The sequence below is a fragment of the Vombatus ursinus genome, unplaced genomic scaffold (genome assembly GCF_900497805.2).
Source record: "Vombatus ursinus unplaced genomic scaffold, bare-nosed wombat genome assembly UNPS02014821.1, whole genome shotgun sequence".
In the NCBI taxonomy this organism is placed as follows: Eukaryota; Metazoa; Chordata; class Mammalia; order Diprotodontia; family Vombatidae; genus Vombatus; species Vombatus ursinus.
The window spans coordinates 4,921,852-4,943,995 of record NW_020954599.1 but is presented as its reverse complement, the minus strand read 5'-3'; the positions used below and the strand labels follow the sequence as shown (position 1 = coordinate 4,943,995).

The window sequence follows — 22,144 nt, the reverse complement described above, 5'->3', positions numbered from 1 at the left end:
AGGAGAGACTTTACTTGAAATAACTTTTTTTTGGTTGTATATCTGAATTGTAGGAAGCATCCAGCTTCCTAAAATGTACCTAGTACTATGGTAAATATGGTGGGAGATGCAAAATAATAAAAGATAAATGCTAATTATCCAGTTTCACCCATAAACAGTTATTAAAAGTGAAATTTCACAAGACTTGCAGCAATAGTTGGCTTTGGTAGGTAGGCAAATTAATATTTTGATAACAATCTCACCAATATATGATGAAATAATAAACAGACTTTTAGAAAGGGCTATTCATAACATTTGAAACTTAGACCTCTTTACTCGTGAGAACTTGTGCCACTGAAATTGCCACATTTTTCCAGTCTAATTGTGTTAACCCTACTTTCACCCTTTTACCTCCCTTCGGAATCGTATTAAAAGATTACGTCCACACTGACTTTGTTTTTAAGAAACTCAGAGCAATTCTTTTTCCAATCCAATTCTACTGTGTGCTGGGCACTGGGGATGCAATTAATAAAAAGACAGCTGGTCCATGTTCTCAAGGAGCTCACAATCTAATGGTGGAAGACAACACACAAAAGAAGGCAGGAAAGTTGGGGTGGGGTGGGTAGGGGGCAGCTGAGGGCATCTTATTCCGTGCAGTTGAGACCAGGCAAAGCAGCAGATGGAAAGTGGGCTGACAATGTAAAGACAACGGTGGTTAAGTACATGTTATGAAATTTTAAACTTGATTACTGCATATATGGATTATGGTTCTGACGTCTTGCAAAAAGTTGTCAGTTTTAATGTCCCTTCCCCCCTAGAATCCAGCTTCCAGCTGGGAGGGTAGCTTGGCTCCATTGGATGATTTGAGTTACTCCCTTTTCCCCTTTCTGGGTGCCTCTGCATTGTTAATGTGCCTACTGCTTTCAGCAGGTAAGTACTTTGTGGTTCTGTGTTCTTGCTAACAACGTGGTCGAACTTTTTTCAAACAGCTCCTAGGTGTCTGGAAGGACCTGGCTTTTAACATCTCAAGCATAATTTTACCATGGTAATAAATGTTAAAATGCTTTTCTTTTTTGCAGAAAACACAAGTGAAAAAGTTAGTATCTACCTTACTGGAAGGGAATTATGGTGATTCATATCAGAGTAACCAGCATGAATGTTTGATTTTTGCAAAATTTAAATTTTGCAAAATAGCTTTAACTTAGCATAATGACAGAGGGTGCTTTACATAAGTTTGGTTTGCATTGGATATGGTGTGGTGACTTGCTTCATTGGGTTATATAGCGGCCTTTTCTCTTTTTAGAAAATGCAGGATTTGCTGTGTGCAACGTTTTCAAAAGCAATAGTAATACTATGGTTTGGGAGAGCTTGAAAGAAAAGAGAGTAATAAATACGAGAGAAGCTACAAACACATGACACTGATGTCAGTCGTCTGTACAAATAGAATTGCTTTCTAACCAGTAGCCTGAAGTACTGTTTCCTAAAGTGAAGTTATAGAAACCCTGAGCTCTTACTAATAGTGACAGTCACTACTAGCTGAAGGAGGGTCTGAATAACACTTTGAAAGTAGGAAAACAGAGCTTTGCAGCTACGTGCCAGTGGGAGGTGAGAAGAATGCCTGTCTCTGAAATTGTTTTAGAGATATATTTGTCACATTTTCAAATGCCAAAGAAATGCTCTGTCTTTTCGCATAGTGTTTATTGACTGGAGTGTCTGGTTCACAGTGTATCATGGGATCAAACCTTTAGAGCTGGGAAGGTCCTTAGGGCCCTCGTCCAATCCCCTCATTTATAGATAAAGAAACTGGGCCCCAGAGAGGTTAAGTAACTTGCCTGAAGTCACACAGGTCGTAAATACCCTGCACCAATCTCAGACCAAAACATTATTGTCTCGCTGAGGACCCTTGTCAGCCATCGTGTGCCCAGCGTACTCATGCTTCAGCTGTTAGACTTCCTCCCGGCTCAGGTGCATTTCTAAAAGTGTACAATACTAAGATACTCAGTTATTTATGTTGCATGCATTCAGTATTATTATTTTGTCAAAATTACCCACTTCTAATAACTGAGAACAAAGCCAAGACTTTATTCTCAAAGAACCTTTCTGTCCAAGGCAAGCTTCGAAAATTTTACCTCTTCTGTATTACAGTCTACCTGGAGGGGACTTTGCTCGTTCACTCTAATAATACCTGTGACTTAATAAACTCCTGTGTATTATGGAGAGCTGAATTGTTTGACATTGAAAATATAATAAAATATCCCTTATTGTGCCATTCTGCACCTTATATCTAAGGTGGTTGCCTACCTTTCCTATCCCTAGTTTTTTAGCTCTGATTAGAAGAAAATTTCTACAGGAGTAGATTCATAGAATTGCAGAGTGGGAAGGAAAGCATCTGCCATCCTTGCAGTCAGAGCTCATCCTCACCTCCTTCTTCTGGATGTGTTCCATCTGACCAGTGTCCTTTCTAAAATGGGGCGCTAAATTCAAGGTGTGGTGGCCAAAGCTAAAGGTGAACAAAAAATAACCCCAAGTAGTGAGTTTTCTGGCGTTATGGCATTAAACCTAATAGGTACAATTTAAGTTCAATAGAAGAAAACACTTCCTAACAATATAGTTATCCAAGAGTGTAAGATAATGGATTCCTCATCACATGAGGCCTTCCAGTATAGACTGTAACCACCCATCATAGATGGTATAGTAGGGATTCCTGTTACCATGCAGGTTGGAATGTAGGCTAGGGAATAGTGTGAGATTAGCCAGGAAAAGAAGATAGGACAGCAAACAATTATGAAGGAGCTTTAATGCCAAGCGTAGTAACAGAAATTTTGCTGAGTAGGCAGAAAGGTACTGCTGAAGGTACCTTTTGAGCAGAGAAGAGACAGATGGTGAATAGAGGTATTCAATGTAGTGAATTAATCTTATTTACAGAGTAGTTGAGTCTGTTTACCACACTTTTAAATTCCTAATTTCGTGGAGTTTAAATGAAGGCAGTAGGAAGAGTTAATATTATGCATCCTTTTACGTTAAGAAAGACAGATAAATCAGTCAATCAGTTAGTAAGCATTTATTAAGTGCCTACTATGTTATAGTGACTGAGCTAAGCCCTGGGGTGAGGAAGGGGGTACAAAGAAAAGCAAAAAACAAAGGAATTCACAGTCTAATGGGGAAGCTGTATGCAAACAAGATATGTACAGGATAAGTTGAGAATTGTCTCTGAGCAATGCCACTAAGATTAAGGAGGGCTGGGAAATGCTTCTTGCAAAAGGTAGGAATTAAAATGAGACTTGAGGGAAACTAGAGGTACTGGGAGTCAGAGATGAGGAGGGAGAGTGTTAGAGGCATGAGGGACGGGCCAGTGAAATTGTTTGGAATTGGAGATGAAGTGTCCTGTTCAAGGAAGAGCAAGGAGGCAAAAGTCCCTGAATTTCAGGGTACATAGAGGAAATTAAGTTATAAGAAGACTGGAAAGGTAGGAAGAGGTCAGGTTATGAAAGGTTTTAGAAGCCACGCTGAGAAGTTTATATTTGATCCTGGGGGTAATAGGAAGCCACTGGAATGTATTGAATTGGTGACACAATTAGACCTATGTTTAAGGAAGATTAATTTGAAATTTGACAACAGGGTGGAAGGTGGAATTATCCTTCCCCCCAAGCCAAATCAGCAATTCTAATTCTTTCAACAAAAAATCCTGATTTTCTTTTTTTATAAAAAAAAAATCTTCCAAAAAATTATTTCCAATTATTGTGACCTCAATTTGAAAACATATGAAGAATTCAGGGTATGTTGATGAATTTAGAAGTGATTAAAAGTAAGCAGTTCAGTGGTTCCCTGTGTCCTTACATGCAATTCTACCCTATGGCAAAGGAATTCTGCCAGCTTTCAGCAGAGTATTTTTGTTGTGACTAGAAGATAGAAAATCATGTTGTCTGAAGCACTTAGAGTAATTGTCGTTGTGGGATTGCATCTTTTGCAGTTTACACCAAAAATACTAATACATGTGTGTTTGTGATTGTTTTCAGGCATGTTGTGCATGAAATATTTTTTTAGTTAGATTAGGTGTTTGTTATGTCAAAGATTAATTACTTTCTCATTTTAAATTCACATTTGTTTGCTTTCCACGATCCTGGAAATGTCCTTGTCTTCTCTTCCTTTTCACATTTTTTGTGTCTTTGTGTATTGTCCCTTCTTCAGTAACCCAGGCACAGTGTAAGTACTTGACTAACGGTGGGGTTAAGCTTTTAGCATAGGTTTTTATCTTCCTTTCAATTCACCAAAAAATCTAATTAAATGGCGAATTTTGGTTGTAAGATTGTGAAAGTATTGAGTAGTGTAAAAAATTTGTTTTAGTTCTTCAGATTATATAAACCAAATTGATGTGTTTATAAAACCAGTATTTCTGCTGTGGAATAAACTGAATAAGCAAAGAGATGCACGACGAGACAACAGTGTTGCAGATGATCTTCTTGGCAGTTAGACCATTTGGGCTTCCAAAAGTCCAAACCATGGTTTAAAAATAATTAGCCTTGAATGACCATGTTACTTTTGAAAACCTATACTTTGAAACTAAGTGTTCATTCTTCATAATAAGGTATCTGTGTTTTTCACCTAACTACTATTCCATTCTAGTGATATTTCCATTTGTCATTATGTGGATTTGTGTGATATTGGGAAAGGGTGTTGTGAATGGAAGCTGGATCAATCATCCCATTCATTGCTCATACTTTGCCAATTCTAGATCTTGTCTGAATGTCAATTATTGCCAATCTTCTTAAATGAATTTATGAAATAGTTTTTCAATTGATCCATAGAATCTTAATTCCTAAGGGGGCAATATCAGAATTTTAGAATTAGAAGAAAGGGAACAAGCATTTATTTAGCACCTACTGTTTGCCAGTCAGTGTGCAATACACTTCACACGTATTATCTGTTACTCCTCACAATAGACTTGCACAACTTGGCAGTAGGTAAGGGCCAAAATTAAAATAGGCTAAACTTCTTCGGGACACAGATAGATTTTTAACAGTTCACTTTCCAAGTAAAGGTATAGTTAATGATTAAACTATTTTGCAAATAAACCATATTTTAAAAAAAGGAAATTTCAGTTAATATCAATTAATTACACTTATTACTTGAGATTTTTATTCATCATGAAATCACTCCTTTCAGACTAGAGACAGACTGACAATGGTTGGTTGCCGTGGGTCATGGGACAAACAGGAGTGAGTACACAGTGGCAACCCACCCACCAAGTTACATGATGGGCACAATAGTGACCAGCGGAAGGTGGGTTAAGCGGGCATGGACAAAGCACTTGTCACATCTCTATTTTCTTTTGCATCCTCTGCATTTTTTGCAGACCATATGTTGTACAGGCTTGCCTTACAACAACCCTGGGGGTAGGTTATGTTATTTCCCTCATTTTACAATTGAGAAAATTGCAGCAAAATGAAGTTAAATGACTTGCCTGGGTCACACAGCTATTAAGTCTATGAGGCTGGATTTGAACTCGAGTCTTCAGGACTCCAGGCCCTGCACAGCGTCCATTGCCTCAGGAAGGGATTTCAGGAGCCATCTAGGCCAGCCTATACATGCAAAGGAATCCCCCACTGCTGTCTCCCTGAGGTATCATCCAGTCAGTTTTCGCCTTCAGACCTCCAGGGAAGGGGAGCTTGTTACCTCGTGAAACAGCCAGTTCTTTGTGTACTCCTTATGGCTGGGAATTTTCTTCTGACATCAAGCTTATATTTGTCTCTTAGCGATTTCTACCCATTACCCCACTTTTGCCCTATGGAGTCAGACCAAGTCTCATCTCTTTTTCACATGAGAGCTCTCAATGTGACTGGCCAGGGTAGAAAATACAATAACTTTATTATATATTTAAAAGGAAATAGTAAGTTGTATATGATAGATTTGCAGTTTCATGTTCAATCATCTTTTTTTTAAATTATACTATGTTATAGAAATGCTTGCTTTATTCCATAAATTAAAAAAAAATAAAATTTAAATTAAAAGAAGTATATAGGAAGACTATTCTACTTATTCCTGGAAACACCCTCTCTTAATAAAAGTCCCTAATCACATTAGTTATTTGGACTGCTAATTCACAGTGAATTCACAGTCCTCTAGGACCCGTCTAGGTCTTTTTCTGACACACTGGTGTCTAAGCACTTGTCCCTCAGCCTGCACTTGTCCCTCAGCCTGCACTTGTGAAATCGATTTTTTGAACCCCAGTGTAAGAATTTTTACCTTTAGTCTGATTGAATTTCATCATATTAGAGTCAGCTGGGTGCTTTAGGTTGTCAATTATTATGAATCCCAACAACTGGCATCTAGTATGTTAGGAATCTCCCTCAGCTGTGCACATCCTGTAAATGTATAGTGTGCTCCCTATGTCTTTATCCAAGTCATTAATAAAAGGATGAAACAGCTCAGGGCCAAGCGCAGATCTGAGACACTCTACTGAAGATTTCTTGGAAAGTTGACCCTAAAATACTCTTTGAGTCAAGCCATTTGTCTTTTCAGGTTTTGTCTGTTACCATCTAGTTCACATCTTTACATATTCCATTCATGATAGTATGAGATACTTTATCAAATGCTTTATGAAATTTAGGCAAAATATATCCATAAAAATTCTTCCTCCCTTTCTTCTCCCTCCTCTCTCCTTTTCCCACTTCTTTCCCGTATCTTTCCCCAACTTCTCCCTCATCCTTCTCCTTTTCCTTCCTTCCCTTTCCTCCTCCTTCCTCCCCTTGTATTCCTTCTCTTTTTCTTCTCCCCTTTGCCTATCTTCTTCCTTCCCTTCCCTTCCCTTTCCCTTTCTCTTTCCCTTTCCTTTTCCCTCTTTCCTTTCTCCTTTTTCCTTTTTCCTTTCCTTAACATCTAATGTTTTAAAGCATTAATTTCTTTCCAGTATTAATTATAATTATATTAGTATTAAATGACAGCAATGATATTCTTTGTATACATTACTGACTTACAATAAGAAATTTATTTATCTAGTGGTATTAGTTGATTTATATCTCTCAATTGATAATCACATATGAAATACATTTCCCCATGGAAAAAAATACCAATAAATTGAACTCAATAATTATTTAGGGGCAATTAAAATACTAGCTAGTCCTATGACACGTGCAAAGTGTTTTATTAGCAGGGTAGTATCCCCACCATAGAGTTGGGTTCCCACTTTTCTTTTGCAACACTTCCTTCATGCAGTGTCTTTCCTATGTCATTATCCTATCCACCTTCTCCTGGACCCTATGTTCTGTTTTCTTTTTTCTCTACTGACTGTACACTCATAATAGGAGAAAGAGCAATGTGCCCATATACAGGTAGTCACCAACCACTCCAACATTTCTCGGAGAATTTAAATGAACTTGCTCAAGGTAGTATATGTCAGAATTGAATCCAGATCTTCTGACTACAAAGACCAAACACTGATTACTACCAGTATGACCTTGGACAACAAAGCATTTAGGTACTGTGCCTCATTCACAGTTAAATGGTTGAAAGTTAAAACTGAAAAACAGTTTTGACAAAAGGAAACTGGTCCAAAGTAAAATTTTATTTGAATCTGAAATTATGTATAATAATGAACAATTAATGGGAGACACAACACGGTTTATTGGTTCAAGAGCTAGGCTCATACTGGGGCTATATGAACCTGAGCAAGTGACATTTCTCAGTTCCTTCAAGTAATTACCTAAGATTTTAAATTATAGGAGCAGCTAGGTGGTGTAGTAGATAAAGCACCGGCCCTGAAGTCAGGAGGACCTGAGTTCAAATCCAGCCTCAGACCAAACACTTGACATTTACTAGCTGTGTGACCCTGGGCAAGTCACTTAACCCCAATTGCCTAAAAGAAATTTTTTTTTTTTAAATTACAGAGCAGTTTGCTGACTTGTGTTGGTAAAGGGAGTTTTCTTAAGGGGAAGTCCCAACAATAGCTGTTGCCAAAATGAGATCTTCAGACCTCTAGGGCATTGGTGTCAAAATCAAAGAGAGATGGATCCCATATTGACTTAGAAAACCACAAATTAACAATCTCTATATTGTATTGTATTTTTATTTCTTTTGTTAAGCATTTCGAATTACATTTTAATCTGGTGTGTTTCCCTTCTGCTCAACCCCAATACATGCTGCCCATTCTGGGAGTTTGACACTTCTGCCCTAGAGGATTTCCCCAGACTTTTTCAGGGGGTCCATGAGGTCAAAATTATTTTCGTAATAATACTAAGAAATTATTTGCCTATTAAAGTACTTCTTCCTTTTCAATTATATACCTACATGAGACCAGATTTTCTTCATACATTTCAACCAAAACAGCATCACAATAAATTGAATGCAAAAACAGATATGATAATCGAACTGTCTTCTGTTAAGTCAGATGTTAAAAGAATTACAAAAAACACATGAAACAATGACACTTTTTTCACTAGCTTTTGAAAAAAAATCATTATTTTTCATAAAAATGTTATGTTGACACGTAAGGGATTTATTATAGTTATTTTTTTATTCATTATTCAATAGGTATTTATTTAGCACCTACTGTGTGCAAGGGCACTGTGAAAAATACAGATTTGGGGGCAGCTGGGTTGCACAGTGGATAGAGCACTGGCCCTGAAGTCAAGAGGACCTGAGTTCAAATCCGGCCTCAGACCAAACACTTGACACTTACTAGCTGTGTGACCCTAGGCAAGTCACTTAATGCCAATTGCCTAAAAATTAAAAAGAAAAAAGTAAAATACAGATCTGCACAAGATTATTTCTCCTTCCAAGACCTTACTTTTTTTTAAAATAATTTATTAATTTTTAGTTTTCAACCATCACTATAAACTTTTGAGTTTTAAATTTTCTCCCTCTCCTCTGTATTATCATTATTTTTAAATGAACAAATAAATACTTTACAATTTTATCAGTTTCCATTTCTAATATGGTAAATATTGATAGATATAATGCTCTTTGGGGTCCTTAATTATGAAGTATGTGAAGAAGGCCTGAGGCTAAAAAGCTTGAGAACCACTGCCTTGTATCAGTGAGATCACAAGTCTGATCCCCCCAAAATAAACAGGGGTAGACCATGATTTACCAAGGTAGGAACCAATTAATACATAATTCTTTTGCCCCACCAAATATTTACCAATTATTACAAATGGATCATATATATATGTATGTATGTATATATGGAAACTGTTTAATTTAGATTTCATTTTTATTCTATTTCTTGAATATTATTTTCCCCTTCTTTTGTTTTCTTACTGTCTTTTCTCTTTTTTTCTTTATGTTGGAAATCTCTCTTCTGTTGCTTTCCTATGTCATTTAAAAGGACAACTCCACCTAAACGGTAACTGTTTGGAATCTGTGTAGGTATTTTAAACCACCAAGCCTTTGTACTTTCTTAACATTTTAAGTTCCAGACCTCATCTTTCTTCTTTTTTTTCCCTCCACTTGAATAGACCACCAAGGAAGCACATTGTGGAACGTTATACAGAGTTTTACCACATACCCACTCATAGTGATGCAAGCAAAAAGCGATTGATTGAGGATACTGAAGACTGGCATCCAAGGACAGGAACCACACAGTCCCGTTCTTTCCGGATCCTGGCTCAGATCACCGGCACTGAACACCGTAAGTTGCCATTTTGTTAAAAGAATAAACTTAGTCAGGGTGCAGCCTGCCCTGTAAAGAAAAATTGCCCAGAAAGCCAGGTGTGGCAGTTAATAGAATGTTGAACTTGAGTGTGATTCTTACATCTAAAATTTACTAGATTTGTGGCCCTGGGTAAGTCATTATTTAACTCTTTGAGCCCAAGTTCTTATCTATGAAAGAAAAGTGCTTTGCAAACCTAAGAGTGTTGTATAAATGTGAGTTATTACAAGAGAGAGTATGTGGTGAGGCTAAAAAAAAATTAGAAATATTTCCTGGAACAATTTACTTTGAAATTATTTTTAGCACTTGATCTATTTGAATTACAATGGCAATAAATGGTGACATTTGGAAACATTTACTTGTAGTCAGTTGTTGTGCAGTACAGAATTTGAAATGGCTTTGCCAAACTTAAATGCTTACTAATAAGAAGCAGAGTTTTGAATGTTTTGAAAATACTAAAAAGTAATATAAAATATTGCTTATTTCTGTTTTCAGTGAAAGAGTCAGACAGTGATAATACAAAGAAGACAAAGTAAGTTAATTTAAAATTGAATGCTTTCCCTTTGTGTGTGCTCTGAACGTTTTATAAATTTGAAAATGTGATATGGCACTTTGGCCTATGTTATATTGCAAGTCTGAAGCTCAGTTCTAGCGCATTTCATATCACGCTGGAAGTCGTTCTTGAAATTGTTTTAATGAGCATGTAAATCATGGGTGTATATGTTGAGTTTCATTTTCCTTAATCCTGAACTCAGGTTTGTGTGGTGTGTGTGTGTGTGTGTGTGCACTTGTGGGGCTTTCTTATTTTAACAGCTGGCCACGAATGAGACCGTGCTGTTTTTTTGCCACTTTATAGTCACTTTATTTTAGGCGCAGATTTGGACATTATCCACTTAGATCCTGCTTGAATCTAAATGAGTGTTTCATTCCTGAAGCATTTTGCTGTTCACAGTATTAGCATGGACTATAAGGAACCTAGAAGGTTAATGCTGTGGAAGATTGTCATTGTTTAATGCATGCTTTCTGCATGCTTCATTTGATATCTGTCGAATTAAAAGATCAGAATCTTCTTCCCTTTCTATTTCTTATGATTTTCCTATCACCTTTTTTTTCCACAGGGAAAAGATACCCCTTCACATCTTTAGTCCCAAATACACAAAGTTACGTGACTGGCACCATGAAGTTTCAGCACGTGCCCTTAATGTACAGTGATTTACCAGAATTGTTCCCAACCAAAAAAACAAAACTTCAACATACTTTTACTTTCTCTGTTTTTTTCTCAAATGCTTTGCAAAATCTGTATTTAATTTGCTCTATTAAGATCAACTCTATCTTTTTCTACACTTTTCTAACAGCTTCCTACTGATGTATAAAGAGTGAGAGGAACATGGTTTGTGCTTAATCAGTAATTAACAAATGTTCAGTATAAAGACAGCAAACTGAAGGGCTCGACGTTTCTTCATTTTGTATTTCCATCATTATTATTAATGACCATCTCCTACCAAGAAGGGTTCCTTTTGTGGTTGAGCTTGATTATCTGTAGGTTGTTAAAAAGCAGAGGATGATGAGCAAATGAGCATTCTTGGCTATTTTGAAAAACACTGCATATGGCAGAACTTCCTCTTAAAGTTCTGTAGAAACTCAGCAAGAATGTTCAGTATGAATAATAAATGAGCAGAAATGGGGGAGGGGGTGAGATAGGAAAGGAGATTTCCCTAGAGAACACACATTTGTCCACACTTCCTCAGAGTAAACATTTGGTAGCTGCTGGTTACCTTTTTTAAAAAGGCACTACTGGAGGTTTGTTAATGGAATGGGATGACCCCTAGAGGTGGCCACGGAAAAGGGAATGGATGGATCATTGCTTAAAGAAGATAGCCCAGGATGCTGTTGTACTTACCCTTCATTTAAGCAGTTGCCATGAGAAAATGCAGTAGCTCTTTTTAAAAATTCTTCAGATAAAAATTCAATTTTCTACCAAAAGTAATTTTTTTTTACTTAGTCTACAGCGCAGACCATCTCTAGCATTTCAACAGGTTTCCAAATCTCTAAACTAAAAGTAGAATATGGAGAAGATTGTATATGTGTGTTTGTGTGTCTCCATATGTGTGTGTGTGTGTATATATGCATATGTGTATATATACATTATACACACATCAAATGAATATATTATATACTATTCTATTACCGTATAATATACATTATATAACTGTGTTATAATTTGAGGAAGACATTTGAACATCATAGAAACATGACAACTTTGAGGTGATATTTATTACTTATGATTGGCTATTTGTAAGAAACGATTTTCAGAGTATTTATGGATGCTATTTAGCTTATCATACTGCTTTTCTTGTAATATAATGTATTATAATAGATTTAAATTCAGTAAAATGCTTTTTGAAGTTTGAAAAGTGTTAAAAAATAAAGTTGCTTTTAACTTAGATTTCTTCTTGTTCCATTTCTTTGAGGACTTTTACTGATGCTTTTGAATTTGTCAGTCTTGGTATGATGACATTTTAGGTAAAATAGACATGAGACACAAATACCTAATAAAAGATATCAGAGCTATCTGCTATTTTTTTTAAAGAATGGTATAAATAAAATGATAATAGCCTATTTTCCCCTCCATCCTAATCTGATTTTCTGTCCTTGTCTGTACTTTTAGAAAATTGGGTTGCTGTTATTTTTATGTAGTTTCAGTCAAAGGATAGGCTTTTATTTCTGCTTTCTTTGCTTTGCATCATTTAATCAGCCTTTTCATTTCTCTTTGTAGTCTTCATATGTGTGATTTTTGTAATGTAAAAGTATTCTATTACTTTAACATACTCTAATTTATTCAGCCATTCCCTAATCACTGGGTATATTAAGTTGTTATTTTTTTTTATACTAAGGCAATGGTGACTGTTTCTGTATGGAAAGATCTTGTTCCCCCAGTTAACATCTCTGTTATGTTATGCCAGTACTAGTGATTGTCCCAGCTCTTCTACTTACTTCCTGGATGACCCTAGAGAACTCATTTAGTGCTCTGGTTTTCAGTTTCTTCATCTGTAAAATGAAAGCATTGGCCTAAATGTTTGCTGTCCAAGGTCCCTTAAAACTCTGCACCCTATGATCCTGTATAGATCAAAGGATATGCTTCATATTGCAGTTCTTAGTTATTGCCAGATTGTTCTCCAAAAAAAGATCTCATTACTTTTTTTCAAAAGTTGTATATCGGGGCAGCTAGGTGGCGCAGTGGATAGAGCACTGGCTCTATCTAGTCAGGAAGACCTGAGTTCAAATCCAACCTTAGACACATAATACTTCCTTGCTGTGTGACTCTGGACAAGTCACTTAACCCTAATTGCCTCACTTTAAAAAAAAAAAAGTTGTATATTAAACAATTGCCAGCAAGTTAAGAACAACAGCCTTGCAACAGGAAAATCCTTGCCACAAAACAGGTCAGCAAATGGCCCGCTACTTGTGGTCTTATGTGTTGCCTGGGATGCACTGTATGAGTCTGAGGCAAGACTTGACTATGTCTTCCTGATACTTCACCTGCTGCTAGTGCTTAAATGCTTTTCCTAGTTTATGGTATTCAAGAACTTTCTTTGGGGGGGAGGCCGTCGGGGTTGGGTGACTTGCCTTGGGTCACACAGCTAGTTTGAGGTCAGATTTGAACTCAGGTCCTCCTGACACCAGGCATCTAGCTCTCCCCCTCCCCACCCCCCAAAAAAACTTTCTAAGATTATTTTTAAAGGAAACAGATGTGCCCTTTCTTAATGTAGTAAGCAAGGGTTGGCAGAAAGATTTTCCTCCCAATGCTTTAGTTATTTAAAATCTTGGAGATGTTATACTCCCATTAAGTTCAAATCTGTATGCATTTGTTTTAATACTACATTCAAGGCACTGTGCCAGATACAGGGTATAATCTGTAAAGACAAAATGTAAGTGTCTCCACCCTCAGGTACTTTAAGTTCTACTGGGGAGGGAAGGGGAGGAGAATCAGCATGTAAACAGCTAAGGATTTACATGGTTATTTGATAAGAGAATGAGCAGTTAAAACCAGGGAGTGTAGAAAAAGCTGAATCATCTTCTTATGTAAATGGAAAAAAAAAAAACACCAAAAGGAAAAGCTGTGTAATTTGGGGGTTGTTGAATAAAGATCATCTCAATACACATAATACAGGAAATCCTTGCTTTTCATTTCAGTGTTTTCCTAGGAATTGCATCATAAATCACATTTTGTTAAATAATGTTTTCAGATAAGAAGGGCATTAGAATAAGGTTTCTGTTTCTGATTGAGTTTTCACCAGCAAATACATTGTAGATATCAAAGCAATAGTCATAAAACCAGTGATGCAATAAAAAATGTTTTGGGGCCCAGTCTGTGATTTCCTGGGTTTAGAAAATTCCCAGTGTGGAATGTGCTTCCTCCAATGTCAAGAACTTATCTAGAATTCTCAGTCTTAGAGTGGGAGAGTTGCTGTGTAAATGAGAGGTTAAATAACTTCCCCCTGGTTGCACAGCTGATATGTGGCAGAGACAGCCCTTCAACCCAGAGGTCTTGTCTTTAAGGCCAGCTCTCCATGTAGTATTCATCTGTATAATGATTTAACTTAGGAAAATCACACTCCAAGTCTTAACATTTTTCAAAATGGAAGAAACTTTGTAATTAGGTAGACCAGTCCTCTCATTTTGCAGGTAAAGAAATTGAAATTCCTTAACTTCTTTTTGTCTTAATTTTAAGAATTCATGAAGGGGTTGATCCCTGACCTTTTCATTCTACAACTAATTTGACGTTAGAGAGCAAGTATCTCTGTCTTTTTTATTTTTTTGGCTAGGCAATGGGGTTAAGTGACTTGCCCAGGGTCACACAGCTAGTAAATGTCATGTGTTTGGTCTGAGGCCAGATTTGAACTCAGGTCCTCCTGACTTCAGGGCCAGTGCTCCAACCACTGCACCACCTAGCTTCACCAGCAAGTGTCTCTCGAATCATATCCTCTTGCTGCTTTTTTCTTTGATCCCACTTACCATGAAGAAAAATTTTGAAGAAGAAAATACATTGCACAGAGGTGAAGCATAAGAGTGGGTCTATGACACAGGAAGGGAGGCAATTGATAAAGATAGGGAATGGGGCAATTTCATGCGGATTTTAGTCTTAAGGCCTTTTTAACAATGGCGATCTTCTTGCCCTTCCTAATTCAGCAAAAACAGTGTTTCAGAAACTAGGGCATGAATGTGTCAAATCATAATTAAGTAAAATATAAATGATATGAGGCTATCATATATATGAAGAAATGCTTTGTACCTTTCACCACGTAAAAACACGTACCAAATAATTGTTCATGGTATTTGTTTTTAAAATGTTGTTGTATAGTGTTTCTGGAGTGCAAAATGTAATACACTATTCAATCCCTCCAGAAGTTTTATTTCAGTTGCATGAACCATTTTTGTTGTAAGTCAAAAATTTTACTTAATACTGATGCACAACATACCCGTGTCTTGTTCAAAATTCTAGATAAGATAGAGCATCTTCTCAGAGGCTCTTTCTGGGACAGGAATAGGAGCATTTTATTGTCAGATCTGCCACTGGTATTTACTCAATTTTAAGGATATGTATTGGATTTACATTTTCTTTACTGCAAGAAAAGCTGCAGTATTTTTTGTGTCGGTTTCTATCATTCTTAATTTACAAAGACTTTAAGCCTAACACGACTCTTTTTTAAAAAATTAATTTATTTTGATTTATCGACAATCACTTCCATAAGCTTTTGAGTTTTAATTTTTTCTCCCCTTCCTTCCCCGCCTCCCTCCCCACGATGGCGCACAATATTATATAGGCTATATATGTACATTCCTATTAAACATATTTTGGCATTAGTGATGTTGTAAGTAAGAATTAGAACTAATAGGAAGAGCCATCAGAAAGAGGAAACAAAACACAACAGAAGAAAAAAAATAGCAAATAGTATGCTTCGATTTGCATTCAAACTCCATAGTTCTTTCTTTGAATGTGGAAAACATTTTCTATCATGAGGCCTTTGGAGATGTCTTAAATCCTTGTATTGCTGAGAAGGGTTAAGTCTATCAATATTAGTCATCGCACAATGCTAACATGACTCTTTCTGACTTTTTAACTTGTGTTTGGTTGTATGAAAGTACATACAGCTTTTCATAGCATTATACAGTTCTTTTTGCAAAACATAGGAAATCAAAGGCTATTTGTTGTAGACTACATGGTAATTCTGCTGAATGAAATGAATCTTTATTTTAAACATCTCCTTTTTACTGTATTCAGCATCCTTTTTAAGGCAGACATTAAACTTGTGCCATGTCAAAGTTATTCAGTAAACACATATTGAGCATACATATTCAATAAATGCATATTGAGCACATAAGTATTGAATAATACTTACTGAATAGTCTGGCCATATTGATCTATCCATGTTATTCAATAAACACATATTGAGCACATACATATTCAGTAAATACATATTAATCATACATATATAAGTAAATACATGCTGAACACATGTATTATTCAATAAGTACATACTGATCATGTACATATTGAGCACATACTATGTTTTGTGCCACAAAGAACAAGATGTAGATGATAGATAGGGTTCTTGGCCGCCAGGTGCTTCCTTTATAGTAAAAACCAGTTTATTCTATCACTTAGAAAAGTAGTTTTGAGATTCTTTGTATGATTTCTTAATTTACAAGTTATTTTTGTTGAAAGCAAAACACTGTACTAAATGGTCTCTTAAGTTCCCTTCCAGTTATGATTCTGTGATTTTTGCCTTGAGGGGCTACCGTGAAACAAAGATTTATGAAGCACATACTGGGCATAGGAACATTTCTTCAGTCATCTAATTTATCAGTAAGGTACTTGCAAATATTTAATTTTCAGCAACATAGACATTTTGAGGTTTTGTAATTAGACGGATTAAATGTGGGTACCTCCTCCAACAGTCAGATTGCACGCCATCATCACCATCTCAATCTGTGTAATTCTTGTCAATATTCCCATAAATCTTCCATTTGGGGTCTACCTACCATTCTGCAGTCCTTCCTTTTGCTGGCTTTGATGTTAGGTGGATACCAGTTGACCATATAGGTTGGCCTTTAGTTATCGCACATCATTGCTGCACAACTAGTCCACTTCTTTTTGTGAACCTGTATGTCTCTGAAAACGTCCTTTACATCACCTCCCCTATGCAGTTTTCTATTGGTATGACTTCACAGCCTCCTCATGCCCACCATGTGTCTGCCTCTCCATTGCACTCTAGGTCACAAGTTTAATTCTTTGGAGACTATAGTATTCTATGGCTGACGGTCATATGCTACCACTGGGGAAATAGTGATATTACTAAGATGGACTTTTGTTTGAGGGGAAATTATGTGGTCACTATAAGTACATAATTTCCCAAGGGAAATCTAACCCACTTTACTTCTCTATTTAAATTTGAGCTCAAATAATTGTCCATCCAAGTACATATGTCTCTCCAAGACATACGTACTAATGGACCAGCTGTGTGGTTATCTTCTCTACCATAGTTTGGACAATAGGCATTCTTCATTGACTTGGGTTTTTCCTGTGTGTATAAGTTGCCATTCTGCAGTGATGGAAGGAGTTTACCAGGGATTCCATAAACTGACAAAATAATTAAGTCGCAGGTCTACAATCCTCCCATACATACACACATACATACATACATACATGCATATATATATATACATACACAGAGAGAGAGACTGACTATTATTAGTTCTCATAAACACTTAAGTGACAACTACTTATTAGTGGTATCGATATTACTGTAATTATACTTCCTTAATCAAAGAATGGCTCACTACATTTAAAACTGCCTCACTGAATTGTGGGGTTCTGGCTGGAACAGAGCTCTAATGACCATACCAGGCTGAAGAGCTCAAATGATAAACTCAGTGTTTTTTTCCTGAGTTACTGCATTTCAGAGATAAAAAGAGACTTGAAAAGTTATCAAACTACATCATCCTGGCTTTTGGGCATCATATTTTTATTAGAGAGATACTTGCCTTTGTTATCTCTTTTTAATATATCAATAATTTACTGCAATTAATATTGTTATCTGGTATTCAAGCAGCTAGTCAGTTAGGGCTGCACACCTGGCTCTTTTTCATGCCTTGTTTTTGTACTTTCCCTGTGCCACATGTATGAATATACTGATAGGGGGTGTGTGTGTGGGTGTGTATGTGTGTGTGGGTGTGTGTGCTTGTTCAGTGTAGCCAGAGCTGTCTCTATACACTTGGCCCAAAGTAAAATAGTCAAAGAAAAGCTGATGTTAAAATGGGAAGAAGCAGAGAAATGATTAATCAAAGGAGAAATAAATGAATGAGATAAAGGTTTACTCAGCTTGCGTGTCTTAGGAGTTTGGGGAAAATTACTTCTCTCATGTACAATTACAACTGACAATCCAATTAAGTCATATTTTTACCACCACCACCACCACCACCATCCCTGCCCAAATTCTCATAGAAGTAATGGTTGCCATAATAAGACTATGTTCTGCTTAAAGAGAAATTGTCTCCTTTCTTGGTTGGATAGAGAATCGATCTTGTGTTCTTGGGAGACTTCTGAGCTTAAAGTGAGCAGTACTTCCCTGTTGTATATTATTTCTTGTGAGGTTGTAGAAGAATTAACTGTCTTATAGACCACCTTCCCTCCCTGCACTTTCCCCTCATTGCATTCTGATTAGCACCTTTACTACCAGTAAGTAGTAGAACAATCTGGCTTATTTTAGAAATGGATATATGAGCTGCTTACTGAGTGACCTGGTTAGACAAAATAAGTAGAGAAATCATTTGATATCTATCAAGGAGGTATGTAAAAAGTCAAGAATCTGCCTCTGCTATTTCAATAACAGAATCCTGATGCAACCACCATATTATTACAGTAATAGATGACCTCTCAGAATAGAAACCCTAATTTTTGTTTCCCATTGTTTATAAAAATATGCTCATTTTACTACTGTCCCTCAATTAGATCACTGTGTCAATTTCAAATGAATATAATTCATTATTTGAAGAAATCATTAGTGCTGCTGTTAGCTTCTGAGTATCTGCTGTATGTTATTGTCCCAACATTAGATCTTCATTTTGGCATATACTTAATCTTGGATGCTTAATAAACTTTAAATTAGGTTTAGTATACTTTTTAAAGCTATTACTCTAAAGCTTTTAGCAAAGATTGATCTCTAAAATAATCAACATAAAACTGCATTTACAGGAATCCCTATTTTCCCATCTATGTGGAGAATGCTTTGTACCAAAGCTGGATGATAGGATGATTATGTAGATTTAGATCGGCTTCAGTGTTCTCCTTGTTCTCCCTCTCTCTCTCTCTCTCTCTCTCTCTCTCTCTCTCTGTCTCTCTGTCTCTCTGTCTCTCTCTCTCTGTCTCTCTCTCTCTCTCTCTTAGTCTCTCTCTGTCTCTCTCCCCTTCCTCCCTCTTTTTCTTCTTCTGTCTTATCTCCTTCTTCCTTCCCTCCATCTCTCTCTTCTGTCTCCTTCTCTTTCTCCCCATCCTCCCTCTTTCTTTTAGTGTGTTAGGGGAGACTAAATCTCTCTGTCTTGCCTAATCTGAAAGTACAGTGGCTACTCAGGGGTCTAATCCCACTGCTGATCTACATAGGAAGTTCAGCTTCCTCCCTTCCAACTTGGCCCATTTTGCCCCTCCTTAGACAGCCTGATGGCTCCCCACTCCCAAAGCCTCACCATATCAGTGCTGAACTAGTGCAGACACCTGATTGACTTTAGTCTTATTATAACTTAAAATTTCTGAGCTCAAGCTGTCTGCCTGTCCCAGTCTCTTCAGATGCATCCTTCCACACCTGGCCCTCCCAATGATTTCTTAACTATCCAATCTAATGGCCTCTTCTCAGTCCTCATCCTTCTTGAGCTTTGATAATTGTTAACTATCCTGTCCTCTCGTATGCTTCTTCCTAGTTCTCTTATCTAATTACTCGTCAGTCTCCTTTGCTGATTCATCATCCAAGCCATTCAAAATAGATATCTCCCAGAGTTTCTCCTTTTTCCTTACATTCTCTCAGTTGATGACATCATTAGCCTCCTGTGGGTTTGACTATCATCTCTCTGTAATGTAATATATAAACACAGATCTGTATATCTCGCCATGGGCTGTCTCCTGATTTGCCAGCCTCATATTGCCAACTGCCTTTTGGACATTTTGAATTTGGCATCCTGGAGACATTTCAAAGTCAACGTGTCCAGAGCAGAACTCATTATCTTCCTTCCCTCCCCCTATCTCCAGTACATCCCCTTCATAATACTCTATCCCTCCATCCTTCAGGCAACCCAGGTTAGATACTTTGGGTGTCATCCTCAACTCCTCAGTCTCACCCCTGACAGTCAGGCAGGTGCCAAAGCTTGTCTGTGTCTCCACAACATCCCTTTCAGAAGTCCCCTCCTCTACTCACAGCCACCACCCTAATTTAGGCTCGTAATGCCCTTCACCTGGACAGCTACAATAACCTCCTGCTTGGTCTCTCTGGCTTAAGGCTTTCCTTGCTACGGCACCTTGTCCATGGAGATGCCAAAGTGATTTCCCTAAAACCTCCCAACTTACTCAAGAAACCCCGGTTTGGAGTCTTGGAGGATTCACCAGCCTTGGGAATGACCTCGAGATGATAGTGTAGGAAGATTGGTTGAAGGAACTAGGCAGGTTTAGCTTGAAGAAGAGAATACCTGGGAAGGGGATGGAATAGAAACTATTGTCAAGTGCACATAAAGGTACCATGTGAAAAAGTGATTAAATTTGTTCTACTTGGCCCTAGAAGACAGGACTCAAAGCAATGGGTGGAAATTGTAGAGAGGCAAATTTAGACTTGATATGAAGAAAATCTTCCTATAATTACAAGTATCCAAAAGTATAATATTTGTTGTTGTTGTTCAGCTATTTCAGACTCTTTCATGAGGCCATTTGGGGTTCTCTTGGCAGAGATACTGGAGTGGTTTGCCATTTCCTTCTCCAGCTCATTTTACAGATGAGGAAACTGAGACAAACAAGGTTGCCTAGGGTCACACAGCTAGTAAGTGTCTGAGGCCAGATTTGAACTCATGTCTTCTTGACTCCAGGCCTGATGCCCTATTCACTGTACCACTTAGTTGTCCTGCAATAATCTACCCTTGGAGAAAATGGATTTTTCAGGGAAAGGCTAGAAGACTGCCTGCTTGGAGTTATTGTGGACATTAGATTAGATAACCTTTTAGGTCTCAACCATCTCTGATTCTGTGACTTGCCCAGATTCAGATCTGCAGTGGGAATTGGCCCAGGAGTGGCCAAAGTACTTCTAGCCTGGGTGAGTCCATGAATATGGATTCCCAGTCTGTAAATAATTAACATACAGTAAGATACACTTGAGAAATAACTTGGCACAGTAGATAGAGCTATCCTCTATGTCAGGAAGACCTGAATGTAAGCCCCACTTCTGACCCTAGGCAAGTGACTTTCCTTACTGCCCCCAGGCAACATTCCATCATTATAAATTGCTAAACAATTTCTGACAGGCATTACTAGAGGAATTAAGCCATTATTAGTTCTCTACACTGAAGAAATCACCAATCTGAACTCCTCTCTCTCCTCCCCCAAACAAAATATTTAATACTATTTAAGCATACTACATATAACTGGAGGCAACTAGTTGGTTTAGTGGGTAGAACGCTGAGTCAGGAAGACCTCAGTTCAACTTTGGCCCCAGACACTTAGTAGCTACGTGACCCTGGCAAGCCACTTAAACTCTATTTGATTTAATCCACTGGAGAAGAAAATGCCAAACCATTCCAGTATCTTTGCCAAGAAAACCCCACAGACAGTATGGTCCAAGCGGTCATGAAGAGTTGGACGTGACTGAACAATAACATGTTTTCATCTTACATTATTTTTGTTCCTACAGATTAATTGTTGTGTTTGTCCTTTGTTCTCGAAGAGGACCAAGACCACGACATCAGGGAGATGATGGCATGACTTGCGATTGACTTTGAATTGAATGAGGGAGGGCTGTGCAAGTCACCAGCCTCACTTTCTCCTCCAGAGCCAGATTTTCATCAGGACGACTGGAGATAGCTCAGGATACAATGGGAGACCCTGGCCCTTTTAAGCTAATGGGTTTCTATTGTACAGAAATGCCAGTCAGCAGAAGTATTATTTTTAATAGACTATCAGATAACAGTTCGTACCCTATATTTAGCATATATGTATACATGGTCCTATGTTCTTCAATTAACATTCCAAAATAGCCAATCTTAATACATATACAGACACGCTGACATAGTACATCTGGTAACAGCAGCTTAGAGACTTAGAAACGTCTTTCCCAAAATAGGCATATTACTAAAGCATAAAACCATAGCTAGGCCTTCATATATAGTTTGTTTTTATTCACACAGGGGAAGCTTTACATTCAGGGTTCTTAACTCTGTGTGTGTGTGTGTGTGTGTGTGTGTGTGTGTGTGTGTGTGTGTGTGTGTGTG

The 22,144-nt window shown here is 37.4% G+C and overlaps 1 protein-coding gene across 5 annotated transcripts in view; it reads left to right on the top strand.

Moving 5' to 3' along the window:
- The window catches only part of PDLIM5 (PDZ and LIM domain 5), a 223,650-nt gene that overhangs the window by 127,057 nt on the left and 74,449 nt on the right, over positions 1-22,144 (top strand). For 3 of the 5 annotated variants that reach the window (XM_027837431.1, XM_027837429.1, XM_027837430.1), the window contains exons 6-7: positions 9,432-9,604; positions 10,121-10,157. In XM_027837431.1, the coding sequence (XP_027693232.1) occupies positions 9,432-9,604; positions 10,121-10,157 (210 nt within the window). Of the gene's footprint in view, positions 1-9,431; positions 9,605-10,120; positions 10,158-10,743; positions 11,731-22,144 lie in introns of those variants that run through there. The other 2 variants (XM_027837433.1, XM_027837432.1) reach the window with 2 other exon arrangements.